The 27,986-nt window shown below is 46.9% G+C and overlaps 1 protein-coding gene across 1 annotated transcript; it reads left to right on the forward strand.

Moving 5' to 3' along the window:
- The first annotated feature begins 1,876 nt into the window (after window positions 1–1,876).
- METRNL (meteorin like, glial cell differentiation regulator) lies at window positions 1,877–26,809 on the forward strand. The gene is made up of 4 exons (XM_054846839.1): window positions 1,877–2,155; window positions 8,058–8,446; window positions 25,224–25,283; window positions 26,024–26,809. Exons 1-4 carry the CDS (start codon window positions 2,043–2,045, stop codon window positions 26,338–26,340), a joined length of 879 nt encoding a protein of 292 aa, XP_054702814.1. The 5' UTR covers window positions 1,877–2,042; the 3' UTR covers window positions 26,341–26,809.
- Window positions 26,810–27,986: the final 1,177 nt, after the last annotated feature.

Below are 27,986 nucleotides of genomic sequence, written 5' to 3' on the forward strand. Positions count from 1 at the left end.
AAAGCCCCCATGCTGCTGTTACTTTTCTAGGTCCCCAGAACTAAAGGCTGCCTTTGCCGAGTTAAAAGGGGGAGAATTAAAGCTGGAGGTAGTAGCCACTGCAAAAGAGCGCAAACTGTTCCATATCTTAAAAGAGCCCAGTTTTCAGGCAGTTTCAGAGGTTCCAAAGTGTAACGTGAGCAGCTGCCTGGGCACTTGTTTGTTTTCTCAAATGCAGAGAGTTAGGATATTGCAAAGGAAATCAGATACAGTAAGTTGGGCAGAGGGCTGCACATATAAACACGCTGAGGAATAAAGCAATACGGTGTTTTCTCTGTATGCTTTTCTTTCCAGTACGAGGGAAGGAAGCAAAACATTCTAACAAAACCTCCTTCTAAAGAAATAATCAAGGCACTGAGCTCTAAAGCCTGTGTCACTGCACATGACCAGGAGAATAAGGCATTTTGCATTATTGCATGTTGTCATCACTTTGCTCAGTGTTGTCCCTGCATGCTAATTACATGTTTACATGCATTGCATCATTTAACATAATTACTGTAATTATGTTAATACTTCATAATCAGCAGAACAGTACCTGTAATTTACCAAACAAAAATGACATGAAAAGCTAAACCCACAAATGGAAGGGGATACACCGCGAAGGGTTTAATCCTCGGTGCAGAAGCAGGCAGGAAGCACTCAGAACTGGAAAATCCTGGTTTAGCCATCGGATCCTCCCAGACAGCACCGGGGCACTTTGCAAGGTGTTTTAAAAGGTACTATCGAGGGTAACACACCGAACTGTGAACAGGGTGTAAATGTTTAATACTCATCCATGAACTCTCACCTAGAAAAATCTGTGCAGTGCCCTTAACAAAGCTGCCTGACAGACACTTGAAAGAACAACAGGAGACGAAGAAACTCAGTGATCTGGAAATATTTTAACCCCTCTCCTATCTGGGGATGTATAATATCAATCTCGACCCCCCTTGTTGCTTTTTTGAAAGAGAGGTGTGGTGCCTGGCATATCGGAGTGCAGTCCGTGAGCAGCTGGATCCTCTCCGCCATCTAGATTTTTTTTCCCCATTTATCTTGGCCCGGGTAGTTTGGATTTGGGCCCGATTCATCCCCTGCGCGCTTCCCTCACATCCTGGAAGGCATTTCTTTGCCTCTGGTTTCTCACAGAAAGGTCTCTGCCACCAAGGGTTAAGTAACCAAAGTCAACTACGGGATAAACAGGGACATAAAAAAAGACAAGGAGTTATCCAGAGTGGTCATTAAGTACTGGAGAGTTTTACAAATAAGATCGAGTCCCAAGGGCTTCCTGATAAGTGGAGACACAAGAAGGTTCTGGCAAAATGAGCCTCCATCCCTTCAGGAACCGTGCGCAGGTGACGATCCTGCTGCGGGCGGAGTGAGGCGCGCTGCCGGCACCCCGCCTTGCCCGGGCACAGGAGCAGGTCACTGCTGGCACCCATGGGTTCCCCCGCGCAGGAGGAGCGGCCCGGTGCCTTTCCCGGCCAAACGAAACTCTCTGCTCCCACCGGAGCATCGCCCTTTCCCTGCACACCCCGGGGACAGCCCGGGGCAGGGGACCGGGCAGGGCAGCGGCAGGAGGGCTCACGCCCCAGGCCAGGGCACCTGCAACGGGGCCGGGCAGGCAGCGGCATCCCGCACCGGCCGAGCCGAGCCGGGCCGTGTCCGCGGGGCAGCGGCGGTTCCCGATCCGGCGCCGCGTTTTGCTCGCACAGCAAGTGCCGGCCCCCCCGGAGGAGGGAGGGAGGGAGGGAGGGAGGGCAGGGGGGGAAGGAGGAGCCGGCTCTTTGCGGGCGGCTCGGGGAGGCAGGGCCGCTCCCCGCCCCTCAGCTGGAGCCCGCAGCGAGCTGGTGCAAACTTCAGAGCCAGAGCCGGAGCGGCGCAGCGCGGAGCCGGGCATGGGGTAGCCGCTCCGCCCTGCTGCGCTCCCCACCATGTAGGCGAGCTCCCGGGCGCTGTGCGCATCTCTCCGCGCCGCCTGCACCGCATTCGCACCGGGCCGGGGGGTCGCGGCGGTGGGGGGGACCATGCGGAGCGCCCCGGCCGCCGGGCTCCTGCCGCTGCTCCTGGGGCTGCGGCTGCTACTGGGCGGCGGCGCCGCGGCTCAGTACTCCAGCGACCTGTGCAACTGGAAGGGGAGGTGAGGCGAGACCCCCACCGGGCTGAGGCGGGGAGGGGGGGGAGGAGGAAGCGGGAGCTGCCACGTCCATTCCCGCCCCGTCGGGGGGGAAGAAGTTGGTGCCGAAAACAAAAGGGAGAGCCCTCCCGCTGCGGAGCGGCGCTGGGCGCTGCGATGCCCGCCCGGGGTTCGGGGGCGGGGGGGGGGCGACCCAAGGCGGGGAGTCGGGGCGGCTCTGCCTCCCTGCCCTGCGGGGAGCCGGCCCCTCTCGGTGGGCTCGCCGCGAAGAGGCGCGGGGCAGCGGCCCCCGGGGCGGGGGAGGGATGGAGGGGCCAGGGCGGGCTGGGCTCCCCTCTGCCCGGCAGCGCGGCTCGGTGGGCTGGGAGGAGGAGGAGGAGCAGGGCGGTGCCATGTCCGCCGCGGAGAAGTTTCTCCCCGCGACCATCTTCCCCGCGGCCCTCAGCGCTCCGCGGAGGCGGCCGCGCCGGAGAATCAGCGGGGCCGGGCGGGATCGGGCCGCGCCGCGCTCGGGGCAGCCCCGGGTATCGCCCCGGGCATCTCCCCCGGCTTCTCCCGCCGCCGCGGCTCGCAGGGACCGGCCCCGGGATGCCGATGCACCTGCGGAGCGCTCCCGCCGCAGCGAGGGCGTCCGTCCCCGAGTCGGGGCTCCCTGCCCAGCTCTCCCCCTCCCTGCGCGTCCCGGCACTTCGCACCCCGCCGCACCGCAGCCCCTGGGTCGCTCCCTGCTCCCGGGACGTTATCCCGCACTTTGTCCCGCGGAGATGAGGATGAGGAGGAGCCCCGGGAGCAGGGGCTGGCACAGCGGCCTCGCTCCTGATTTATTCTAATTGCGCTGGTTGTGAAAGCCCTCCAGTTCTCAAGTGTTTATCTTCCAAATTATCTTTCATTTAATTGCTTGTAATAAGTTTAACGTGTGTGGTTGGGTCTGTGACCTCCTTCACTGTTCAAAGTTTTAAAAAATGACTCTGCTACCAAGCAAGTGGTGCTGGGTCAGGCTTTCTGTACTTAGAGAGAAAAACGTTTTTACTTTAATATTCTGCTCAAATCTGACTTGCTTTAAAACAAAAGTTTGGCCGGCTTGTATCAGTAGGGTATTTTGGAGTAGGGAGAATTCAAAGCTGGGAAACAGCTGGATTGACTTTCAACATAATAATTCCTCATCTGTTACTGTCTGAAACATGCAGATGCTTGGTATTTACTTTTTTTCTGAACTTTTCTTGACTCTTCACAATTGATGCATAGTTAATCCCAGTGAATCCACTTGAAGGCGAGTCCATTTGATAGGGACCAAACCTATTAGCTCTGTGGCAAATTCCTAATTGTATCTTTTTGCTTCCCCCCCGCTCCCCAAGCTGTACCTGCTTTCATCCCTAAGCATCCTGGCTGCGTGTACTTACCTGGACCTTACCGCGTGGTACCGCGGCGTGTTTTTAAAAGAATGATGACAAACCCCTGCAATCTTGTCCTGTTTGCTTCTTACCTTTGTCCTGTTTTCTTAGAGCAAGCAGTGACCACCCGTGTCACCTGAGCAGGGCTGGAATAAGCAATGCTTTGAGTATTAATTAGGGGGGTGATGCTTGGGCAGGGAAGTGGAATATCATTTCCTGTAACTGAGTTTGGGCTGGACTGGTGCTGCAAGCTTGGACTCACTCAGCTGTTGTTGCTCTGGTGAGCCAAAGCAGGGCCGCCAGTGACAGCTCCGCGATGATGCCGTTGGTGGCACAGGGAAGGAGGAGCTGCCTTCTCGCACGCACAGTCCAGTCTGGTGGTTTCACTTGTGTGAGAGTGCCGGAGCCCAGGTGGGCGGGAGTCTTGGGGAGCAGATAAAGTAAACCGGACTGACTGTGGCCTTGCTGGTAGCAAACAGGTGTCCGCAGAAATGCTGGCAGTCCTCAGGCCGTTAAATATCATCTGCTTTGGCCTAAAACACTAGCAGTTAAGAAGGCAAGAAAGGTAATTTGATGTACCAGTAAATACCATCTAATCAAATATTTCACTGTGGATACTAATAGCTATATGGTTCAGAAAGGATTTTTTTTTTAGGTGGAATATAATATTTTGAAGTCGTGTTATTTATTTTTTTTTTTACCTTAACTGTTTAAAAAAACGTATGAACTTGAATGCCAAAATGAAGCCTGTCTTCCCCACAGCAAAGTTCTAGGCTGTCTTGTGCAGGCAGATTTGAGAGACTAGTCATCTCCTACAGTAAACCTGAAGGTGTTTTATCACCTTTATATACATGTCTATATTAAAAGAAACGATCTTGGAAGCAGAATATTCTGGATATGATTTTTTTTTTCCCCATGAACTTGCAGAGAAGTGACCAGCTTATATCCCTGAGTAGTATGAAGAGCTTCACTAGGATTGCTCTAGGTATCCCTCATGCTTCCAGGGAAATCTGATGCAATGCACAGCCTGACACCTGCAATTTAAGTACACTCAATAGGCCATAGCAGCATCTTAATAAATAGCTTGGCAGAGAGTTTCCAGGAAAGCTTTGTCCAGAAGAAAGCAGAAACTTCACTACGGTGTGTGTCTGGTTATTACTCTTGCTGTAACTTCAGGTTTTCTTACTGCAATGACCTCTCAATGGGCAAAAGTGCTTCAGTGACACACTGAGAATATGCTAGTCTGGCATTTTTGACTGTAGGAGTGAGAATTTGGCTCTGATGTGGCTGCTTACGACCATGGATCTTGCCCTCTGCACCAGTGGATGCTCTGGGGAAGTCTTGATGCTCTCTAGATTGTCATCTTTAATAAAAAACTCCAAATTGGGAGCGAAACTTTCCTGTCTTCACTGAGGGGTCCTGGGAGAACATGGGTGTTTCTGGGGCTCTTCAGAGCATCTACAATAGAACAAATGATGTAAATAGCTAAAGTAGTGCGAATATTCCTGCTGCTCCCTTTTTCTTTAAATAACACCCGTTGCATGTTGCAGCATAACAGCTTACTGCACCGATACTGTAAGGGCAGACAGAGAGGGATGGCTGAAACCAGAAAGGGAGAAGAGTGAGGAGACAAATGCAGTGATTCAGGATGTCCTCGTGGATTGGCATGAGGAAGTAGTACTTGTTGTAGAAGTAAGTTCCAATAAACAGCACAGATTTGAAGGGGAGGATGGACGGCTCATCCATCACTGGAACCATCAAACAGCTGCCCTATCTCTTGCCACATACTTAAAAAAACAAAAACAAAACTCAAATGAGCTTGAAAAGGAAAAAAAAAAAAAGGCTCCTGGACCTCCATTACTTTGGTGACATGGTGTGTCTGATGACCGGCTAGCGAGAACTAAACATGACGTTAACCAATCTCTCAATGTGGTGACATGTCATTTTGACAGAAAGCAAAGCGACAGGTTTTACTGGATCATGGTGGTTGCTGTTAAGTAATGTGAGCATGTATTTTGAAATCTGCTTTGAGTCATCCTTTATTATAAGGCTTAATGTGTACAGGTACTTGTGCTTGATGTATCTGTCTAATGGCATCACTCTTGCCTGTGGGATATAATTGGCTTTCAGAAGATAATTTCGGAGTCCACCCTGTTTTTTGTTTGAACAGCATGAACGTTTGAACAAAATGAATGTTAAGGCTTTTTTCTCTGGCGGAAATTCACTGCCTCAGTCTTGTTGGGATCACTTGCAACAGCAGTTTCACTGCGTGAGTTCAGCGTTTTGCCCCTGGTATCTTCCTTCTGTTTAAGCACTCGAGCTTTGGGGTGGAATTTGCCAGTGTAAGTCCTGCAAAACCTCTGCAGCTTGTTTTGATGCCTTGGGTAGGAACAAGTGATGTGTGAGGGTAGGGTTTTGCCCCTTTGCTGAGGGATAAGCTTTACACTCTTTAATTTTACTTATTCACTGCTTGCACATCAACAGACTTCTGTGTTTTCTGTTGAGTGGCATCATGTGCATGCTGTGGTGAGAAGTGATTTTGTGGACCAGATGTGGATTTACAGTCAACTTGAAATATCCCATTGCAAGTTAAGTTTCCTGAATGTGTTAAATACTACTGAATTTGAGGGCAAGAGACTAAAGGTCAGAAATTTGTCCCTCTTTTCTCCTCATCTGTGTTCTTGATGTGGCTTTCAAGATTATTCAAAAGCACATGTTTGCAGGCACTATTGTTATTAAATATGACTTTTTTTTTTTCTGGGCTTCCTCATGTAACCTCTATCAAGTGGGTCACACTGACACTCACAATAATGAGTCACGTCAACAGTAAATGCAAACCATATGGGTTTTTTTTCCCCTCTTCTTTTACACATGGCTTCTTGTTACTTTCTAAATGCTGACTTGAATTTAAAGCCTGTTCAGCACCTGAATATATCTTTGGGGTGGGCAGCTGTGTATTTGGAGGTTTCTGTAGAGAAACCAGATCTTGATGTCATTACTTGCACTGTACTAAAATGTGCTCTTGGCCACAGATTTCCTGTGTAACCTCAGACGAGTCACTTAATCCTTTTTAATTATTTTTTCCCTGTTTTGGTTCACCTGCCTGCAAGTGGGAAAGTTGTGAAGCTTCTCTGAAGTACTGCAAAGCAGACCCGTGAGCTGCGTTGAAGGGTCTCATTTTGGGTGGTGCTCAGAATAAAAGATGCTTATGTTTGGAAACTAGGCTTGCAAAGCGTAGGAGGAGAAATGAGCTTGGTGGTGAAGTGATTTGCTCGTACTCGCATAATAGGTTTGTGACAGGACAGGGACCAAAGGATTTTTGCCTAATAGCCCAAATACTGTAACCAATAAACCAGGCTTCCCACAACTTTCTTTTTTAGCTGGAGTGCCTACAGCATGCAGCGTCGTATTAGTGCTTTGAGTCACCCTGGGTAAAGAACCTGTGCGGTTGGTCCAGCGTCAGTGACAGCCAGCAAGGGGTGGTTAGAGCTGTCCTCAGTTTAGGCTGGGGGCAAGCAAGTCATGGGGATTTACTAGTCATCCTGCTTACGCATGGCAGTTTGCTCTCCTTTTGCTAGCAGTTGGCCCTGGGATCCCCGTGTTGCTCTCCTGTCCCATCTCTCTGATCACCAGCTCTCCAGATGGCTGTTGGGGTGTTAATTTTTTGCCATGGTGTTGGGTAAGGATACGGGACTGATGGTGGCCCTGTGCCCCAGCAACTGGCCACGCGTCTCTCGCTGAACACCCGTAGCTGTGTGTCTGCTCATAGCCCGCTGGAGCTGGGCAGTAAAATGATAAGCTGAGCTTAAACCTCCTATTAGGAGAAGTGGGGGAAGGAGTACACGTACCAAATAAAGCAGCATAGTTCAATGCTTCGCCAGCTACGACTGAGGAGTGTGTAGTGTCTTGTCTCTTCTCCATACCTCCCAGTTTGGAGATCGGGGCTGCCCAGCTGGGGCAGAGGGTATCAGCAGCACCCAGAGCATCCCTTTGCTCCAGTTCACAGGGTGAGCTTGGCATCCCTCCCAGTTTCAGATTCATTGGGAATATAGACTTGGAAGGGGAACAAAGTGCTCTGCAAAAGGTGGAGTCCGATCTGTGAGGCTGGAGAACGTGCTGGTTTAAGCCACCAGGAAGGGAGTTCAAGCGTACGTGTTTTACTTAGTATGCGCCAAGTCATTTGCCACAGCTCAGCTGATGGGCAGTAACTGAGGCTGTAGTAATTTAATTGCTTTTGATCATGTGCTTATATCCTATTTAATTTTGAAGCCAATTACTAGTGGTTTGACTTTTTCTTTTGGGAGATGATTTAAAATTGGCCCATAATATTAAGGTTGCAGTCTTGCAAGAGACAAGCACTTGTGATCGCTGCTGAGCTGGATGGGCTAATACTCAGTACTGCCCTAGATTTCTCGTGTTTGTTGATGTGGGTCTTTGAAGGTTTGAGGTTATCACAGTCACGTTACTAGCTCTGTCATTTCTCTAACTTTCTCTTTCTTTCTTTCTTCCCCCAGTGGTTTAACTCATGAGTCTCACAAGAAGGATGTTGAACAGGTCTACCTCCGCTGTTCTGAAGGGTCAATAGAGTGGATGTATCCCACGGGAGCACTCATAGTCAACCTGCGACCCAATACTTCACCTGCCTCTTACAAACGTTTGACTGTTTGCATAAAGCCCTTCAAGGACTCTGCAGGAGCAAATATTTATTTGGAAAAAACTGGAGAACTGAAACTCTTGGTCCGAGATGGAGATCGCAGCCCCAGTAAAGTATATTGCTTTGGCTATGATCAGGGGGGCCTGTTTATTGAGGCCACCCCTCAGCAGGACATTAGCAGGAAGATTACAGGCTTCCAGTACGAACTGATGAACAAGGGGATAGCATCTGATTTGCACACAGTTTCTGGTGAGTTCTGGGATATCGGTCGTATTTTCATGTACCGTATTGGATACGTAACAGATGGCAGAGTGTGTGAGCGGGGAAAGTGGTTGGGTCTGAATTTCATGTGCTTTTACAGACATGTTTTATAAACAGACTATTGCGGAAGAAGTGATTTTTTTTTTTTTTTTTCTGTTTTTGTTGTTTTTTTGGAAGCTGATAGCATAGGCTGAATTCCAAGCGGTATGTTCAGGGCTACCTTGCGAACGATTCCCCCCTTGCAGGCGTGGGGTGAATCACAGGAGCTGCCTTTGCCCCGCAGTGAACTCCAGTGTGAGCTGGGCTTCTGAGCCTTGCCGTAACAGTTTTCTAACTACTTTTTTACTCAGTTTTTAAGACCTCGCTGCATGTTTTGAATAATAAACATTTAAGCAAGGAAGAACTCCTTTCCCTAGGCTTTTTTTTTTTCCCCTCTGCAACTACTGCTACTTGCTGACCTAATTATTGCTTTTTCTTTTCTTTTTTTAAAACAAGGAAAATGGTGTGTTCCTTCCTCAGCTCTGCTTATTACACTGTCTTGAGCATTACCGTGCCATGGCAGAGCTCTTCAACACCATGACAATGCTTTTACAGTGCCGGTGTTGTCTTCTCTCTCAACCATTAGGAAAAGCAAGTTTTGTAGGGAGGAGTTGTACGCCAAGGAATAACTTGTAGGAAGGGGGAGTGGACAAACTGAAAGAGCTTCCAAGCCTGTAAAGTCTGCTACTAAACAGCAAGCTGAATACCCTTTGGGAACAATAGCTCTAGGTGTAACCTAATTGTGCTATCAATTAAGACAGTTTGAGAAGAAGAAAAACTAGTATTTGTGGAGGATGGCAGGGGGAAGGGGAAATTCTCGTTAGCAAGGCGGTATCTGGTTCATGCATCTCGTCCATTCAGAATTGCCGCTAGCTTTTATCCCCAAGCCAAGGAGAGGGCATTTCCAGAATAGCCTGAGGAATAGCAGATCTAGGGTAGTTTGTCCCGAATGACTAGGGAGGTTTCAAGGTGTAGGTATTTTAAGTGGGGAGGCCATGGTGGCAAGCGGATTTCCCTTTTGAAAGAGTTGGGAGCGATGGCAGCCCCGCAGCAGGGGAGAGGAGTCCTCCCAGCACACTGGAGATGACTTGGCCCGGGGTAAAACCCGATGTAAAGTAAGCCCAGGACACCGTGTGTAGGCTGGCTGGATCCTGCGGTAGTGATGCCATACGCTTTGCCTGAGATGCTATTTGATAAGCCGTGCTGTGGCTAATTAAACTGTAGCTGCATCTCCTAGGCGTTGCATCCCTCCTCCTTTTTTGGGATAAGTGATTGCAGAACTTGAGTCCCATCCTCTCCCCTCCCCTGGCTCCCTTCCACAACAAGACTCTGGATTTATATGTTTGTATATTTGTGCATGCTCACCGCCCTGCTAGCATTTAGATGTTGGCACACCAAGCCAGATACGGCTTTTTTTTTTTTGTTTGTTTGTACAGATCTTAGTTGGACTGAGATGAACAGTTCTTAACTCGTCAAGACCGTAGTTGGCTGAGGGCTACTGCAGTAACCCCAATAACTGATAGATGGCGTGTTTGCCATTAAAACAAAAAAACTATAAACACAAATATTCAAGTATTTAAGTTGCCTTCTTGACGCTTGCTGTGTAAGCAACTTGCAGCTTAATATCAAGGGTTCTGCATTTTAAGCAGACTTCTCTGCTTCTACGTTTTACAAGTGCTGCAACAGAAGTCGGGTATCTGCTGCAGAGCTGTTTTCCCAGTAAGATCATTTCTGCAAAGATGAATATGCTGTGCAGAATGTTAGCTATGTAGTAAAATTCCATTGCAGAAGACATTAAATACATTGTTTAATCAGTTATTTGGAGAATGTTCCCAGATTCAGTGCTTCTTTCTTTGACGGGCAGTGAGGATGGAGACACAGGCAGGCTAGTGAGAAGTCATTTAAACTTACCAAGAAAAGTCCTATACTTTTTCTTTCCCCCCCCCAAAAAAAAAGTTGAAATTGCTTTTGCATATAGTAAAATAATATGCGAGAAACAGTGCTTATCACTGCTGGTTTTAGTTTGCGCATAGACGTGGTTTCTCCCGAGCTTTGCTAAAATCAAGAGGACTTGCTGCTGGCATACTTTACCATCACAAGCCGGCACAAACTGCTGTGCTTTTAGAACTAAGTGCTCTTCGTTCCACTTAAAATCTTGAAGATTTTTAAAGCTGATGGGAGTCTTTTTCAGAGACTTTCAGAAGTCAGATTGAGGACTGAATCCAATTACAGCCGCCGCCTTTGATAGGCATATTAAATCACTGTGTGACTGCTGTATTTTCAGCTGTAACAGACACTGGTTGAATTTCAGTGCTGTCTTATGAAACCATGTGGTAGGCTATCTGCTTCGTGCTCCAAGTGTCTTGTTTGGATAGAAGAAGCTTTTTAATAGTTCATAGAGCCTTCAGGGCAAACTAGGGATCTCTATTGTATTTTGAATTATTCCTCTTGCCTTTTTCTAGATCCCCAGACTCTGGGGAGGGGCGGCGGGGGGGTGAAAACATGATGAAAATGTCATACATGACTCTTTCCACTACTCAGTCAGATGAGCACTTTTATTCTCCTATAAATATCCGTACGTCCGGGGAAACTGCCAAATAGCTGCCTTGTGAGGCTTCTATAGAGCAATATATTTGGGGCTCTTTGCAGTTCTTAGACCTCCTTTCTTCTGGAGCTGCTTCTAGTTTTTCTGTGAAACCTCCAAAGAAATGCCCTTTACTGAGCTGTTCATTTGGAGGGGAAGTTTACAATCAATGGACTGAAGTCACTGGTGGCTCCTTCATCAGAGAGGAGGCTCAAGCCGGAGGCAAGGGCTGACCTTAAAGGAGCTGAAAACTGGCTTTAAGGTTCTGCATTTCTCTCCAGCGATACTTCTGTCCCTCGGTCACAAACGTGGCTTATGGTGGTTTTTGGCTGTTGCACACTGGAAAAACGAGCGTGCTCGTCTCTTCGTTGCAGTGTGATGTGAAGAGATGACAAAGCCGTGAGATGCTGTTGCAGACGGGGGCTGAGATGTACCAGCAGAGCTGGGCAGAGGAGCTTCACGCGCTGGTCTTGCTTCGCGCTGCAGCACTTTGTCTGATGGCGAAGGACTGAAAATCGCAAATATTGCTTTATTTTCTTAGGACTGCAGAGTGGGGGAGATGACTATCATAAAAGACCCAGGTGTGGGGCTCAGTAATCCAGCCCTTCCCTTGTGCAATAACTACTTACTAACAACTTCTCTCCACTTTCCCTAAACGGTGTGTTTGTTTCCTGGTGATAATTATTGTACTCTGCCCTCGAGTTTACTCTCTCTTCCTAACCTGGCATCCCAGCTCTGATTACAGAGTATAAGTCATCTGTTTAATACTTTAATGACCTGTTGTGTCCTCGGAGTCCTGACATTGCAGGGTGCATCAACAAATCAGCAATGCTTGGCAGGGTGCCTGTGGTTTAATTAGAAAACCTCAAGTTTTATTAGTTTACAGTCATTCTTTCCCACTTAATCAGAGCCTAGCAAATAATTCAGGAGAAAACATACACAGGTTCTGAATTGGCATTTCCATTTTCTTGGGAAGGTTGAATGACACAGTGCAGCCTTACAGTTTTCCAGATTTTGGGGGTTTAACCCTTTTCTTGGCTCTGAGTCACCTTCTTATCACATTCTCTTATGGCTTCCCTAACTGTGGGAAGTATTTGTAGTACACTGATAGGTTTTCATTCAGATTGTTGAAATTTGGTACGAGATTGAAGTATTTGTTGTACACTGATAGGTTTTAATTCAGATTGCTCAAATTTGATATGGGATGGTTTTTACTGTAATAGCAACCAGCAAAAAAAGTGCATTTCTAGGGGGTCGTAGTTTCTTAGGCTGGGACGAGGGCAAGCATGCTACAGTGCTTGTCACTGTGTTATGTGAGTCAGTAGTGCCTAAGGGTGACCTTGGCAATTCAGACATTTTGATGGTTGCATTCTCCTCTTGATAGCCAAAACTGATGGGTGACTGAAAGTGCTTTTGATTTCAGATGAGGTTTTGGATTGGGCCCCTGTATAATTCCCATCCACACTGATGGTCCATTAACTTCAGGTCATGCTTGCTTGAAGTCCCGGTCTTTGCCCACGTGAAGAACTGAGGCACTGTGACATTTTGGCCCGAGGCCATTTGAGAAGCAGCAAAACTTGGTTGGGTTGTTGAATCCTGTTGATTCTAATCTTTTTCTGCTTGTGCTGGAAGAAAATACTTTGGGTCTCAGCTATACTGGCAAGTAGAGGGAAGTTTTGGCAAAAGTGTTGTTTGGCCATATAGTTCTTAGAAGTTTTCTGAAGGTGTTGACCCACTTGAGCTTTCTCAGCTATGGTGGAGTGTGTGCCTGGTCTAGGTCTGCCTTGCACCGCAGCAAGCTGCTTGGATTAAATTCCTATGAAAAGTGTGAAGGTCCCTGGAGAGTCATTTGCTTTTTAAGTTCTTCAGCTTCTGCTCAACTAATCCGAAACAAGAATCTGTAGGTTTGACCAAACATTTTGCAGAGGAAGGTCAATCCTCTTTCTCCTCCTCCCACCAAACGACCTTTATTTTGTTACCTAAAGCCTGTGTGTCAAGAGTGTCGCATCCAAGCTCTGGGTCCAGCTTTATGTAAGCTGTGTAGTTTGCTTTTCCCATTGCACCCTCATGGGGATGTCTGTAGTTTGGTTGTTAGAGCTCAGGAGGTAAATTGAAAGCTCTTTCATTACCCACCCGCTTTTGTGTAGGAAAGAAGTCAAACTTTAACAAAAATGTCCCTTTATCTTGATGGCATCTACCCACTTAGTGCAGGTTCTAGTAACTGTTTTATATGTTTTCGTTATTAATGCTGGGTACCTGGCTGAGAATATTAATAGATAGGAGGTACAGCACTCAAGTGGGTATCTGAAAAACAAACCCAAACTGGATAAATCTAGCTAACTAATTAAGAACAGTATTCAGCTATTTCCTGTATGCTGTTAATTCACTGGCCTGGGAAAACAGATTGGAAACTAAGAAAGCCCATAAGTATTTGGACTATGCCAGTGTTTCTACTAACAAATGGCTTCCCGAAGCACCCCTCATAACTTTTAATCTTTAATGGAGTTTGGGTTTGGCAGAGGTGTGGCACCAATCTGCCCCGTCTCTGCACGTATTCTCCCAGAGCACCGTTGTCATCGCAGCTCTAGGCTCCTAACCTCATGCTTTCCTCCGGTTGTTCCCAAATATCCATTTTATTTTTTTTTTTTTTTTTTTTTCTTTCTTGGAGGCTGAATACGCTGCTAGGCTTTGTAGCCTGAAGCGGCAGATGTGCTGGCGTATTTTTCACTTCTTGCCGGAGTGGAAACATTCTTGTTGTCTGTCCCAGAGGCCGGTGAGCAGGAAGCTGCGGCTGGCGTGCCCGCTCGCTGCCAAGGTATTCGCGATATGGAAATCGCGGTCGGTCCCCGCCGCGCTCATCACTGCCATTAGCAGAAGAAGTGATGGAAAGAGGCACTTGGAACACTTAAATTGAAAGTCCCGGCGACCTTTACGCTTAGCACAGGTTCTGCTTGAGTCATTGTGACCATCTGAGATGTTGGCACCGCGCTGGGTGGCAGGGCTGGGAGCACCGCTGCGTGCTGCAGGGCTGGCAGGGGTGTATATTCCGATACCCCCCAGGAGATGACAAAACCAGCTTGCTTTGTCTTTTTTCCCCCCTCAGTTTTCTGCACAGGATAAAACTCTCATACCTCTTGGGGTTAAGCTGTGTTGGGGCGGGGGGGAAGCAAATCTGAGTGTGGTCTGGTTTGATTTGCACAGAAGAACAGAACTGATATCGCAGGATTTGCTGGCGAAATGCATAATGAGCAGCAAAGCAAAGCCCAGGGATCTGTTCTGTACGACTGAGTTCATGGTGGTGTGTAAAGGTAGGCTCTCCTGGCCAGCAAAAGTGTTGCTGCTGGATTAAATGCCTTCCCCCCACCCCCCACAAAGGTCAGCAACAAGTTTTAAGAGAAAACCACCAGAAAACAGCCTGAAATGCAGCTCAAAACTGCCCTTATAAGGGACCATTCTGACACTCCTGCTTTAGGATACATTATTTTCTGATACAGGTTTTTGTGTGCTCACCCTCCTTGCAGGAAAGTCTTCCGAAGTACTTTCACATCTTCTCCCATAGTAAATGATGATACAGAACTAGATACAAATTAAGTTTTTACAAAAGAGTAAACAGCATTCCCTAACCCTGTATGTATTTGAAAACACATTTTAAGCTGGTTTTTGGGGGCATATCACTGAACTGGGTGTCATGGGTCAACATCTAAATTGATCAGGCTGCTGTATAACAGACCCTGCAGTGGGATTAATTTTGAGGAGCTAGAAACCTGCTCTAATTATCCATGTGCCTAGTCGTCAGATTTGCAGCAAATGATTGACTGGAGGGGCGAGAGTTTGCGAGCAAAGGGTTTGGGTTTCTTCCTGTGTGCAATGATTTCAAAGTGCTGTTCTGATGCTTGGGGAGTGCACACGCTCTTACGTGTTCTTAAATTGAGCAGGGGTAAAGTTTTGGGGCTCTGAACCTCAATAAGGTGAAAAATGTTGAATTGAGAAGTCTTCACCTAAAAAAAAACCAAACCAAAACAAAAACAACCAAAAAAAACCCCCCAACACCCAAAATTGGAGGGATGCCCTAATTTAATCTCTCCGTCGCCCAAGAAAATGAGTTTGACAGCGGTGTCCTCTGGCCCTGCGTGTCCTTTGATGTTGCCAGGCCAGTGGTTGGTTTTGCAGTGGGCAGCGGAGGTGACAATGGAGCTGCAATGATAAATACACAGCTGCAGGGGAGAGGGGGTAAGAAAATAGCTTATTTTTGCTAGACTGGCCACGAATGCCGTTAGCTTATTTCCCAACTCAGTGGGCAGTCAAAACCAATAAGCAGTCAGGTGTATTGTCCGGGCAGCTGGGGCTCTGCTTTGCTCTGACCTTTACGTATTGTGGAAGATAGTCCCACAAACAGATTTGCAATCCAACGGAGTTGCTTGGCAGTCTTTAATAATGCTCTGTGCTTGCTCTGCAAAACTGTTTAGTTTGCTAATTCCTGCGGCTGTAGTTAAAGAAGGGATGGGAGGGCGGGGGGAACCGCATTCCTCTTCCCACCCCCCACCTTCCGCGAGGAATAAGAAACTCACTGAATCATGGGCCAAATTCGGCCTGTCTTAGGGCCTTGATTTGCAGGACAGAAAATCTCTTTCGCCTTAATCTGTTGCAGAAGCCAGAAAATACACCCCGTATTATTGCACGGATACTTGGAAGCCACCCTGGACCCACAGCTGCGATACGCTGAATCTGAGCTTGGGAGGTTTAACACTGGGTCAAAAAAGCTGCCGCCGTACGACGCGCAGCTTCGATCCAGCGTTAACTTCTGCTGATGATTCCAATTTGTGGAAGGATGTTTTTTGCCTGGGCACCTCCTCGGGTATCTCTCTGCACCGCTCTGACTCCTGCGTGGGATTTGGGCATTGAGTCCTGTCAGAGGCATAAACTCTGGTGTTTGCCCACGTTCCTTCGGGATTGAAACCCTGGTGCTGGGAGATTTGCAGTGATCGTTAGTGCTGGGAGATTTGCAGCGATCGTTAGTGCTGGGATATGCACAGGGAGCCTGGCCTGGCTTTCCATGCCCTTACCTCCCCCAGGATCGTCCTGTTTGCCTAGGATGCACCTCTGCCCCCACAGAACTGCTAGTAGCTTTACACCGACTCCATCTATGTATAAGTGGATGTGAGAAATTTAAGGGAAAAAAGAAAAAAAAAAAAAAAGGAAAAAGTTCAGGCTTATGTAGAACTGGTGAATGTTCTTAATATGGCAAAGAAATGTGTGCTGTTAAGAAAAGGTGTATTTATCTTAAAGCTTTTCCTGTTGCAAATGGAAAACCTTTAGTAACTTTTTTGGGGGTTAACTGAACAATGTTATAACATTGGACATCTCACCGTGTGAGGTGCAGCCCTTCCACAGTCCCCCTCAAGAATAGGCTGATCAAATAAATGTGGTTTCAAAATGAAAACTGGCCTTGTTCCTTCAGAGCTCTCCCACATACAAAAATGAGTTTGATTTCTAGAAACAGGAAGGAGAAGGACCTGTGTGGATGTGAGTGCACGTATGCTACTTTGTTCTTCTCTTCTCTCTTCTTCTCTTCTCTCTTTTTTTCTTCTCTCTTCTCTCTTTTTCTCTTCTCTCTTTTTCTCTTCTCTCTTTTTCTCTTCTCTCTTTTTCTCTTCTCTCTTTTTCTCTTCTCTCTTCTCTCTTCTCTCTTCTCTCTTCTCTCTTCTCTCTTCTCTCTTCTCTTCTCTCTTCTCTCTTCTCTTCTCTTCTCTTTTTTTTTTTTAAGACTCACTTAATCTTTGGTCTGTCATTACTCCACTCTCAGGGTTTAACTTTAACCAGCCACTTGTTACTTAATTCTATTCCCCCGCTCCATAGGAGGCGTTAACGGACCGGACCGAGGAGGAGGGTGGTGGGGAGGGGGGGGCAGGCTTGGTGTTCCTGGCGGGTGTCCAGCCCGGTAGAAGGTGCTGGCTCCAGCCTCTCCCGTAGCCCTGGCAGGGGCAGAGGGATGCTCCGGCTCCAGAGCCACGCGCCTGGCTGCACAGCTTCCCCAGGGCACGGGAGTAAAAACCGCCTTGCTTTTCCATTTTCTGCCTTGCAAGTGCTGCATGACATCTCAGCTGAGTGTTTTGTTAGCTATCAGAGACAAACCCAAAGACATCACAGCTTTCTTCATACCTGTGTTGTCCTCGCTCTGATTAGTGTGCACTTTTACAGGGCTTTGGAATGGCATTTTCTTTAGAAGAAAAAAAGAAATATTGTCTGTGTGAATTTTAGAGGGGATGAGCCAAGCCCTAAATCTTTGTGGGTTTTGAGTCTGTAGTAATAGCTGCTGTGGTCCCGTGCTGCCAGGCAGCAGTTGGGCGGCGTGGAGGCGCGATGCTGCGGCTGCCCGTGCTGGTGGGCTCTCGTGGGCAGCCAGGGGAGAGAGAGGTCCTGCCCCGCGGGGCCCTTCCTGTGCCGCAAGGTAGTAGGAGACCGGAGGAGTCCCTCAACCGTCCGGAGGCACCTCGGACTTCCAGCAACTCCTCCATCCTCGTGCCTGTGCCTGCCCAGCGCTTCCCATTCCTAATGCCCCTTGGGCAGCGGTGGTAGGTTCGAGGAAGGAGAGAGCTATTTTCTGTGAGATAAACAAATAGATATTTTTTTTTTATGGCTTTATAGTGGTGTCTTGTGCACATACAGTAGGAGAAATTCCTAGCAGTTTCCTTGCTGCCTGCTTTTCTTTTTAATTGCAGTTAGGAAGGGGGAGAGAGAAAGCAAAGAAATGGCAGATGATGACAAATGCTGCTTGCACAGAAACCTGGACTAGTACGGTTGCAGAGACACTCGTTTGCTGGACTCTCTTTTCCGCTGCAATTCAGACAGAAGGAATTTAACTGAAAATTTGGTCTGCTGAGTAGGACTTTTTGGACACGATGCATTGCAGGCTCGACTGTAACTGAGGATTTTTATAGGGCTGGTGACGCAACGGGTAAGTGTAGGAGCTCGGCAGGGAGTTGGCACCGATCCTGTTACCATTATGTTGCTGCCCACCCCAGAACCGAGGTTTTGCCACGGCAGCGTGGGAGCCCAAAGCCCAGCACTGCTCTTTGGACGCTGCCCTGGGATGAAGAGGGTCGGGGTAGCGATGGAGAATGAGCCGTGCCTGTGGGCAGCGGCAGGGGAGGCAGGGAAGGGAGCGAGACGGTGTTTGGGACAGGCATGATTTTTTTCCTGATGGAGCAATAGGCAGCCCAGAGGAGGTGGGACAGAAAGAAGTGTCTCGAAGATATGACGCTTCTCATAATTTCTCCTGGGTTGATGCAACTAGCGCGTGGGCCTGGAGGTAGAGTTTAATAGTGTTTAATGCTGCTTGAATAAAACCTGCTCTGTGGCTTTTTTCATTCCTTTTTTAAAATTTCTAAACAAATGGCTGTTTGTGTTTCTAGCTGACCTTTCAGCTCATTTGTTAGAATGGGTGCTGCATCTTGGAACAGGGAAAAGGCATTGACTCTGCAATCCCAGCGATCCTTACGCGCTGTGTAGCTGCTGAGCCAAGTTTCATTTTGAAAGCTGTTGCAGATGGAGCTTGCCTCGTACCAAATCTCTTCCTCACACTGTTTACATAAATGGTCTTCCTTGGTACTTGAGGACTTTAATACCCTCTTGGAAGACATTTCTGTGAAAAGATAAATTTCTGGTTTCTGGTCTCTTGTCTTAACGTTTCTCAGAACACAAAGGTCATCACATCTCTAATGGTGAGGTTTACAATGTGCTTTTTTTATTCTTTCTTTGCAGGAAGGAAGTGGTATTAACTCAATTCTCTTGGCACAATCCATGCCACAGCATATGAAAGTCTGCATTTCATTAAACTTATTCGCAGGTTTAAATTATTCTTGGCCAGTGTCTATATTTTCCAAGTTACTTCTGGAAACTTGTACATATGTGCAAGTTGAACTGAATGTTAAATATGAGCTAAGGTAAGGAAGTGGAGCTGACACCTTCTTTTCTGAAGAGGTAAAATCACCAGTATCCCTGCTTCATCTAAAAGTCAGGGGAGAATGTCCAGTTTGATCCAGCCATGAGTTTGATCCAGCTGCTGAATCACCGTCATGTCCTGTACCAAATCTTGGCTGGTTTGGCTGTAGAAGAAGGGACTCTGAGCTTTGCATCTTTGCTCATGATCCTTGTTCTGAGCTGCTCAGCACAGGGGCTCAGATTAACTTCCTAGCAACTATGGGGATGAATTCTTCTGCCTTCAGAAGAGGACTAAACTTTCTCAGTGTGGTATTCATAGCATTAACCTTCTATTCCTCAAAGAAGCACGATCCCTTCGGATCCTGTGTCTGAGGGTTATTGAGCCAAGAGGCTGGGAGCAGCGCAAGTCCGACTCTCGCGTTTGCTCCCTGACTTGGCGTTTTCCTCCTGACACGCCGGAAAAAGTGCAGTGCTTGCAGAAAGCCGTGTAATCCTATCCCATCCAAAGACAGGAAAACCTTGTAAACCAAAAGAGCGATGAGAGCGCTCCTCTGCGTGTTGTGACTGGGTGTCAGTAACTTCCAGCCCAGCTGCGGAGATGCTCTGTGTCATCTGGCCGCGTTTTCCCCGCCTGCCTGGCTGCAGGTATTATGTTAAAAGCAGGTGTGCTGGATGCAGCTCTGCTGGCCTGAGCTCCCAGCTAGCGTGCTCGTTTTTAATTTGAGAGGCACCGATGTGCAGATGCGTTGATGCAGTTCAGATGGTGTTTCTGTGTGGGAGGTGTGAGTGTTTTGAGATAAAGTGTAATTTTGGCTTGCTCAAGTAGAGCTTTTTGAGGGGGTGAGGAAAATCGAAGGTATATTTAGAAAGGAGGTGACTAGTCCAAGCCTGGTAAACCAGAGTGGTTGTCAAATTCTTGTCTGCCTCCACTGCAAAGCAGCAGGGCTTTTTTGTTGGGGGTATGAGCTGTGAGAGGTTCGTTTCATGGCAGAAGTGTTGCCTCTTCAGAGAGGAAGCCTAGGCAAACTTAGGAAGAAATAATTACAAGGATTTATTCTACTTTTTAATTAGTTAAAGCAGGATCAGGGCAATATGTTTGGTTTTTTTTTGTCTTGCTCATATGATGTTTGCCCTTAAACTCTTTGTCTCCCAGCTAAATCATTTATCCCGTAATCAGTTGAGACATAGTCATTTCTGCTTAGGACTCAGAGAAATGACAGAAATGCACAGTCATTGGAGAAACCGCATCTCTATTTTTATAATCTGCTCTCGGAAGTCTGTGCTCCATGTTTCCAGGAAGGAGACTCATCCTATGATGCCCTTTCCAGTACGGTTGCAATTACAGAGCTGCCAGCAAGAGTTTGAAGGGTGTGGGTGTGGTTTTTTTGTTCCATATGAACTAACGCTGGTGTCAGGCTGAGCGCTTTCATCTGGGAGATGAGTCTGCTGTGGCCCCGCACTGGTACGGCGTGAGGTGCTGCAGCACGGGCTGGCTTAGCTTAAATCAACCCAGTCTGCGACAAGACCCATCTGAATGTCTTCTGCTGAGCATGCGAGAGAAAAGGCTACTTGTTTTAATCAAAAGATTGAAACCTAGAGCTAACAGAAAATAATGCTCCAGCTGTACTTGGGCTTCCTCAGTAGCTTTTGATACTCTTTTTGATTGCTCTTCAAAGGGTTATTCAGAAATACAAATGTGTGGGTGATGTGTGCCACGGAAAGTGGAAGCGCAGATAAACCAGCTCTGTTTCCCTCCCCCACCATCCACACCTCTACCACACCGCACGCGTATACGAGCTGCTTAATAAAACCAAAGGGTATTCCTCGGTAAAGCGGTTTTCTGCAATTACTTTGTGTTAAACATTTTCACTTCTGCTTAAAGGGTGTCTCTCTTCCTGTGTGTGCTGCTGGAGCAGTGATGTACGTTCAGCAGAACCTACCCAGAGACGTAGGGTGGATGGAGAAGGAGGGTCTTCTGGGCTCAGTAAGCGGAGCTTTGGGACAGTGTGTAGGGACCTGCAGCCTAGTTCATCTAGTCTTCTTGATAGCTATGAGGTTGTAGACTGTGTTAAGAAAATTCAGGACAGACAGAGACTTCTTACGGGTTAGAAGCTGGTTTTGGGGTAAGGTGAGGTCAGTCGGACCCATGAGTGGCTGTTGAAACACCAGTGTTTCAAAAGAAGATCAGGCCCATTCATGTGGTTTCTGTGACGCCTGCAGCCAGAGCCAGCACGTCTCACTTTGAATGTGTCCTGCAGGGAGCTGTCATCCTAAACCTTGACAATGGCCCTCCAAATAACCTCCATCTCCTGTTTTCAGAGGATAGAAGGCTTGTGTGCAAATGTCGCAAACCAAAGGAGGAAGGACTGGAGTTGTGTGTGTGCTGCAAGAGTATGGAAACACCTACCCACAGCTCTTGAGGCAGAGGAGACACACTAAATTGCAGCACTAGAGGTGCACATAAATCCATCCCCAATATTGGAGGAGATCCTTTCTAGACAACCAAAACTCCCCGGTGCTGGCCGAGCTGGGGACCTTCTGGAGCTCATGGCATCTCCTCAGGGCAGGCCCCTCTGTTCCTGAGCGTTTCTGCCTCCCCGCGGAGAGGACCAGCAACAAGTTTGACAAAGCTGTTGGCCAACAAGTGCAGTCTATTGTTAGTATCGCCACGTCCTCCTCGGTAACATCAGGTTCAGAGGGCAAATCGCTCAAAGCAGCTGGGACATGACTGCTGGCTTGTGAGGAATGATGTAATTACATCTCCCTCTGCGGGGAGGTGAATAGAGAGGCCTTTGGAGGCACTGGACTGGGGGGGTGAAGGGAGAGGGCTGCCTCAGGTTACTTCAGGTCAGGATACTGTCAAAATCCATCAAAGGCATTCCCAGGAGAGTCGGCAGCCGACGTGCACAATGCAGGCTTTATGCCACCGGCGGTGGAGTTGAGTTATAGGCATCTGGGCTTTAGAGGGCTTCAATAAAATGTTGCTTTTCTCTCTTTTTTTTTTTCACCCTTCCCCTGCTGCTGTATGAATTAAGGCTCTTTGGCTTATCGAGTTTAAAGGAATTATAGCAGCTGACGTTGATATTGTTGTTGTTGCAAGTTCATAGACTTGCTTTTGGACGCGAGAACCTGGGCAGCCCTCGAGACATCCCCAGGGAGTCGGGCATCCGGCAAACACAGCCGTCTTGTGTAATAACTGGGCCCGTCTCCCCAGAAAATGAACATCTTCACCTGCTGTGCATGAGTGAAATGCTTTTTTTTCGGTTTTCTTTTTTTAGTTATAAGGATGCTTCCCATTTTAGCCCAAGGTGTGCGTGTTGTTTTGACCTACTGATGGAGGAAAGCACCTGCCGCCCCATCCCGGAGTGAATGAATGCTGAACTGCAGCTAAAATCGCTAACTTGTGGCGTAAACACAGAGATTCCTTAATGCCTGTGATTCAAAAGAAAGTGTAAGCATTGCCTCCTCCTAAGGATTTTGTTTTATGAGGCTGCATAGGAATGAAGCTTTGGTTGTAGGGAGTGAATGTTATTTGCTTTTTAATGGTCCATTTACCTCGGCAGTAATCCTTCACGACTCGCTTTCCATCTGTGCTTGCATACCTTGTTTTTGCCACTTGCAAGATATATTTGATACTCTGTGAATGCAGATGTGGGAGTTGTTCCACAGAAGAGGATTTCTGTTCTTCATATGTCTGGTATTGCAGTGATGGGTGGTGGTAAATGGTTGTTAAATAAGCTTGCATGCCACCAAGCTGCTGTGAGTCAGCATGGATCTGAAGTAGGTTTTAAGTAATGATCCAGTGTGAGCAATGCTGAGCACTTTTAATTTCCTTTTGCATTTAAAAAGGATGCAGGATTTCGCCTAGAGTCCACAATTAAAATGATTTCATTCCGTGTATACGTGGAGTTTTGTTCATTTGATTTATTATAGCGTCAGTCTATTTAAATGGAAGGAACCACTTTTAAAGTATTTTGGTTTTCATCTTTAATGCTGTTGCTCGCGTTGCACTCCTTTTGAGAAGAAAAATGGCTTAGTCATTTTGGTTTTTTCAGTTTTCTGATGGGGTTGGACAAACTACAGAGATGTCTGGTCTAAACCAAGACTGTTTTCACTCAGACTTAAAAAGGCCAAGATGCCTCTTTGCAGAAGAAAATATCTGAAATCCAGTGTCTGAAACCCAGCTGTGGATTTTGAGGATGTCCATTGGCTGTGCTTTATTTTAGAGCTTCTCTCAGTATGAAAATGCTGTAGGAGTCACACAGGTTTGCAGGTTCCCTCTATTTGGTTGATCTAACTCAGATCTTGAGGGAGGCCGGGGAAGCGGGGCATTTGCCCCGGATGAATTCGGTAGGTGCCATGAATGAAACAACTCCATAGTAGGATGTTATGTGACTAATATAATTTCCTCTGTCAGATGAAACTTGGATGTTTGGTCTAGCCACTAATCAAAATCTCTTGAGTCTAAAAATTTAAATATCTTTAGACTGAATTATTATAGTTCTCCCATTATGTCCAGGCTTTGGCTGGCTCTGTATTTCTCATGATATTAAACAGTTTCCAAACTTTTCCAAAAAAAAGAGCGCTGAAATGGTATGTGGGGGATAGAAGGGCGTTAAAGGCTGACTTGTTTCTAAAGGCCCTGGAGGCATTCGGCCTCTACTAAATAGAAATGCCCAGTTGATCCAGATGCTTCAACAAAACTATTTTGCCTATTCCTTGTCTCTTCTTTTGGAGCTTTTTAACCTTCTTGAATTATTCCTTCAAATATCCCTGCCCAGAAATGTGCATTTTACATTCTCTTTAATCCTATTAAACAGCGTGTTACTCTGTGTATTAATCATCTGACTGGAGCAAATCTGGTGGATTTGGTTCAATAATCCTTCTTTCTGGATCACTGCCTTTCTGGGACCTTGGAAAAAATAAGAGATTTGCCCTGTCTTACGTTAAAGAATGGCTTGTGCTGTCTAAAAGAGGAAGGCTAATAGCTGAGCTTCGTAGGCACCAGCTCCGCATTGTTTAGATTAGTTTAAATGTACTTCTTAGTGCAATGGATAAACTTCTCCGGGAAGCGGGCGGGGGTGAGAGGAAGGGTGTGACTATTTGGGAATCTGGTAACTAAGTGTTTTCAGATGTTGAGGTTCAAAACCTAATTTTTTGCAGGATGGGGAGACATGGGGTAGCGTCAGCTTGGGGTTTGATCACGGACCGCGTGATGAAATAAGCTGTAGTTCCAACGCTTCGCCTCGTCTCCTGCGCGAGCCCTGCCTTGCTGTAGTCTTTGCCTGTACTAACCCAGGCAGAGCACCACACTTTATGGATTTTCATATTTCTGACTGATGTGCAAGTGCTGCGTCAAGATGATACCAAGTGAAAGACGTGGGCTCTGATCCTTGGGCCGCGGTGGACAGACTTAATTAGTGTCGCTGGGCAGGGCAGACCCTGATAGTAAGCAAATTCCTGAACTCAGCAGGGTATTATAGAAACATCTGTACTGCAACTACAGTACCTTCTCCTCAGAACTATCTGGCTGAGTACAAAGAGGAGCCACATTCTTGCATTGATTAGATTAGTGCAGATATCCGAATGTTTCCAGCAGTACAGGAAATGGTCTTTGTGCTGCTTGAGCTCTAACAGATATGGGCTCGAGTTTGGGCTCCAGTTTCCGCTTTGCCTCTACACCCTCAAACACATGGGCTGGGTTTTATTTTTTTTCTCCCCTCCTTGCCTCCCCCACTATGTAACCTCCTGGATCTTTGATGTGGTGATAGACTAAATGGCTTGTGAAATAGCCCAACAACACTTGATAGAAACTGTAAGAAAGAAGCTTTGCCATCAGAGTTTGAAAGGCACATGATCTTCAAAGCCTTTTCAGGAGCTTTGAATTTACAGCAGAGCACGCTGCAAATGCACCCAGTATCAAAACATATTTTGCATAAGTGCAGCAAGTGTGTGGGGCGTTTGCTAGATAATATATCCCAGCAGGAGGGTGAAAGAGATCCATATTCCTACTTACGTACAAAAATCTCATGGGGCTAGGGTTAGCCTCCATTTCTTGTAACGTTACTGATGCCTGACAGGTCTTTGGACCACTTGTCCCCGTGTTTTGTGTGTGTCTGTGTCCATTTTGGTTAATTTAAATACTGGCTTATTTATTTACTTTTTTCTAGTCCTTTGCTAACTCTGACCCTTTCTCTCCAGCTCCCTGCCGACCATGCAGTGACACAGAAGTCCTCTTGGCTGTCTGCACTAGTGATTTTGGTGAGTTGTTGCTTCCCCTCTCTCTTCTCCCCTGGGGCGGTTCACTTGAATGTGACATCTGTAAACAGCGATGGACATCTACTTACGCTTGGCAGCTTCCACCAGCAGTAAATGCTGTCTGAAGGGGCTGTGTGCATGGCAGAGGGAGGAGGACATGGTGTGAAGGACCTCAAAACCGTGTGCCCAGCTGGTGCAGAGAACGTCCCAGGGTGGACAGAGAATGACCCAGTAACTACAATGGAAGTAGAAGTTCAAAGATTTGGGTTCGTCTAGGAGAGGCCTTTTCTTGCTGCCCTTAAAATGGACTCTTGACAAAAGACCAAAAGTTTTAATAATTCTCCATGCTTCCCTTTTTAAAGGGGAAATCAATATTAGCTGGCATCTGTAATGGCTGAAGAACAGAAAGTACGTTGTCAGGGAGCATTAAGCATGTATCTTCTTGTTAGAACTCTGTCATGATTGATGCTATTTTTCTGATGTAATTATTTTTGTGTTTAAATTTAATATGTGGGTGCCCTTTGCTGGACAGGTTACAAATATAAACTGTAACAAATACAAATACATGCTGGAGGTTACCGATATAAATCTAACTCTAAAAATAACAAAGGACCAAAACTGGGGCTGCTCTAGTGAAATCAGTTCCCCTTGAACTGCCTGGTTGCATGGGGCTGAGTTTGGAGCCGGTTCTTCCAGAGGCGTTTTGGGTAACTCTTCTTTATGTCTTTTTTTTCTGCGTCCAGTGATCAGAGGCTCCATTCAAGATGTAACAAACGAGGCAGAAGAGCAAGAATCCGTAATTCACGTCGGTGTCAACAAACTGTACAGGCAGAAGAGCAAAGTCTTCCAGCTCACGGGGGAGAGTGGGAACTGGCGAGGACAAATAAAGACCCTGCTGGAGTGTGGGGTGAAACCAGGAGACGGAGACTTCCTTTTCACGGGACGCATGCACTTTGGGGAGGCCAGGTTAGGCTGTGCCCCTCGTTTTAAAGACTTCCAAAGGATGTACAAAGAGGCGAAAGACAAAGGGCTAAACCCATGCGAAATTGGCCCCGATTGAAATCCCCTGTTTGGCTGAAGATCGCTTTTAGCGTTTGGCCGGGAATATTTCCTGGCCAGGGTGAAAACTCTGAACAAAACCAGTAACTGAGAGCATGGACAGATCTGGAGTGCAGGCTGAGACCCACAGGACACGTCTGCAGCCTGCGGCGCGGTTAGACTAATGGAAGCAACAGAGGTACGAGCTCAGAAGGCTGCCAAGCAAGCAAGGCTGGATTTTTAACCAATCTTGTCCTTACGAATTAAGTTATTATATTTTTTTAGTGACTTCCTTAGGAAAACAAACAAAGAAAACTCCCATGTCTTAATAAAAAACCCAAATGAAAGCCAACATGCCTTTGTATCTTTTTAATACTAATTTTTAAAAATGTCTTAAGCTGATGTAGCATTTGGTATGGCATATTCTGTATAAATGGCCAAGAATGTGATAGAGCACAGTAAACCATCTTAACATTGATGCTTTGTAAAAAGCTTGGTGTACAATTCAAAGTTGTTTCTTATGACAGAAATTTATGGAGCCAAACTCTTGTGTGTGTGTGTGTGTTCTTTTTTTTTTTTATTTGAAAGAATGTACAATCGCCGCCTGCAATTTTTTGTCCAGGCTGGCAAATTCTTTCCATTCCAGAGAAATAAAGGTCCCTGGATTTTGACACATGCTGCTTAAAATCTTTATTTTTTTCTTCTCCATAAGGCTGATCTCAGCTAGTCCAGATGTGCTCATAGATCAATTCTGGGCTGCTCACTTATTTTGTGGCTTCTCTGAGCAGAAACAGAGTTCCTGTGAGGCATTGGGAACCGCAGTGTTTTTCGAAGGGGAAGCAGGAGCTATTTTTGGAGATTCTTAGACACGTGTCCAGGCAAGGCTCTAAGTGTTCTTCTCTCTGATGCCTATGGGGTTATTTTGGGAACTGCTCCAAAGAGCAGGCCTCCCCTTCGTGTTTAGCCTAAAGCTTTTAATTGTGCTGGCTGGTAGCTCAGCACATGGTGGACGTTCGTGCCTGTCTGCGAGTCCCGGCGGCCAGGCTCAGGCCACCTTGTGAAAAATAAGCGCTTTAAGCAGCGTGGGCCACTTCTGCAGGCACCGTCCCGTGGGAGGTGCAGGAGCTCTCCCCACTTGTTCAGTCACATCATTCCCCTTAACCTGCAGAGCATCACTTTAATGGCACTTTCGCAAGGATTTTTAACCTCTTGCCCGTGTTCGTTCTCCAGCACTTTCTACTGCCTCGACTTTTCATTTAGGCCATCAGGTTCTTAAAATAAAAAGTTTCCACTTAGTGACTCTTTTTGCCTCATCCTTCACACCTCCTGCATGTAATTGTTTCTGAGGCTTGGGGAGGGTGCGTGGAGCAACTAAGGCATTGGGTGGATGCAGGAAGTTCTAAGATGGATGGGACAGAGAAGTCCCACAAGACTTATCAGGGGTAAAAAAATCAGGGTTGTACCAAAATACTGGCCTGAAGTGGGACCAAAATCCCTCGGAAAGTATTTCTGCAGACTTCTCTCAGCAAGATTAATTCTGTGGGCTTGTTGGAGAAGGGGAGTTTCTTTTAGCTGTGCTAAGATGATCCTAAGAGACTCCAGGAGCCTGTGACTACTTCTGCAAAGACCTCTAAACCCCCTTTAGCGCCCATCTATCTGCTGCTTTGA

The sequence above is a fragment of the Grus americana genome, chromosome 18 (assembly GCF_028858705.1).
Source record: "Grus americana isolate bGruAme1 chromosome 18, bGruAme1.mat, whole genome shotgun sequence".
NCBI classification, from domain to species: Eukaryota; Metazoa; Chordata; class Aves; order Gruiformes; family Gruidae; genus Grus; species Grus americana.

Bases quoted from the DNA above. Each gene is read 5' to 3' on its own strand.
- METRNL (XM_054846839.1), top strand. From the start codon at position 2,043: ATGCGGAGCGCCCCGGCCGCCGGGCTCCTGCCGCTGCTCCTGGGGCTG. The intron at 2,156-8,057 runs GTGAGGCGAGAC...TTCTTCCCCCAG, and splicing joins CTGTGCAACTGGAAGGGGAG to TGGTTTAACTCATGAGTCTC. The intron at 8,447-25,223 runs GTGAGTTCTGGG...CTTTCTCTCCAG, and splicing joins TGATTTGCACACAGTTTCTG to CTCCCTGCCGACCATGCAGT.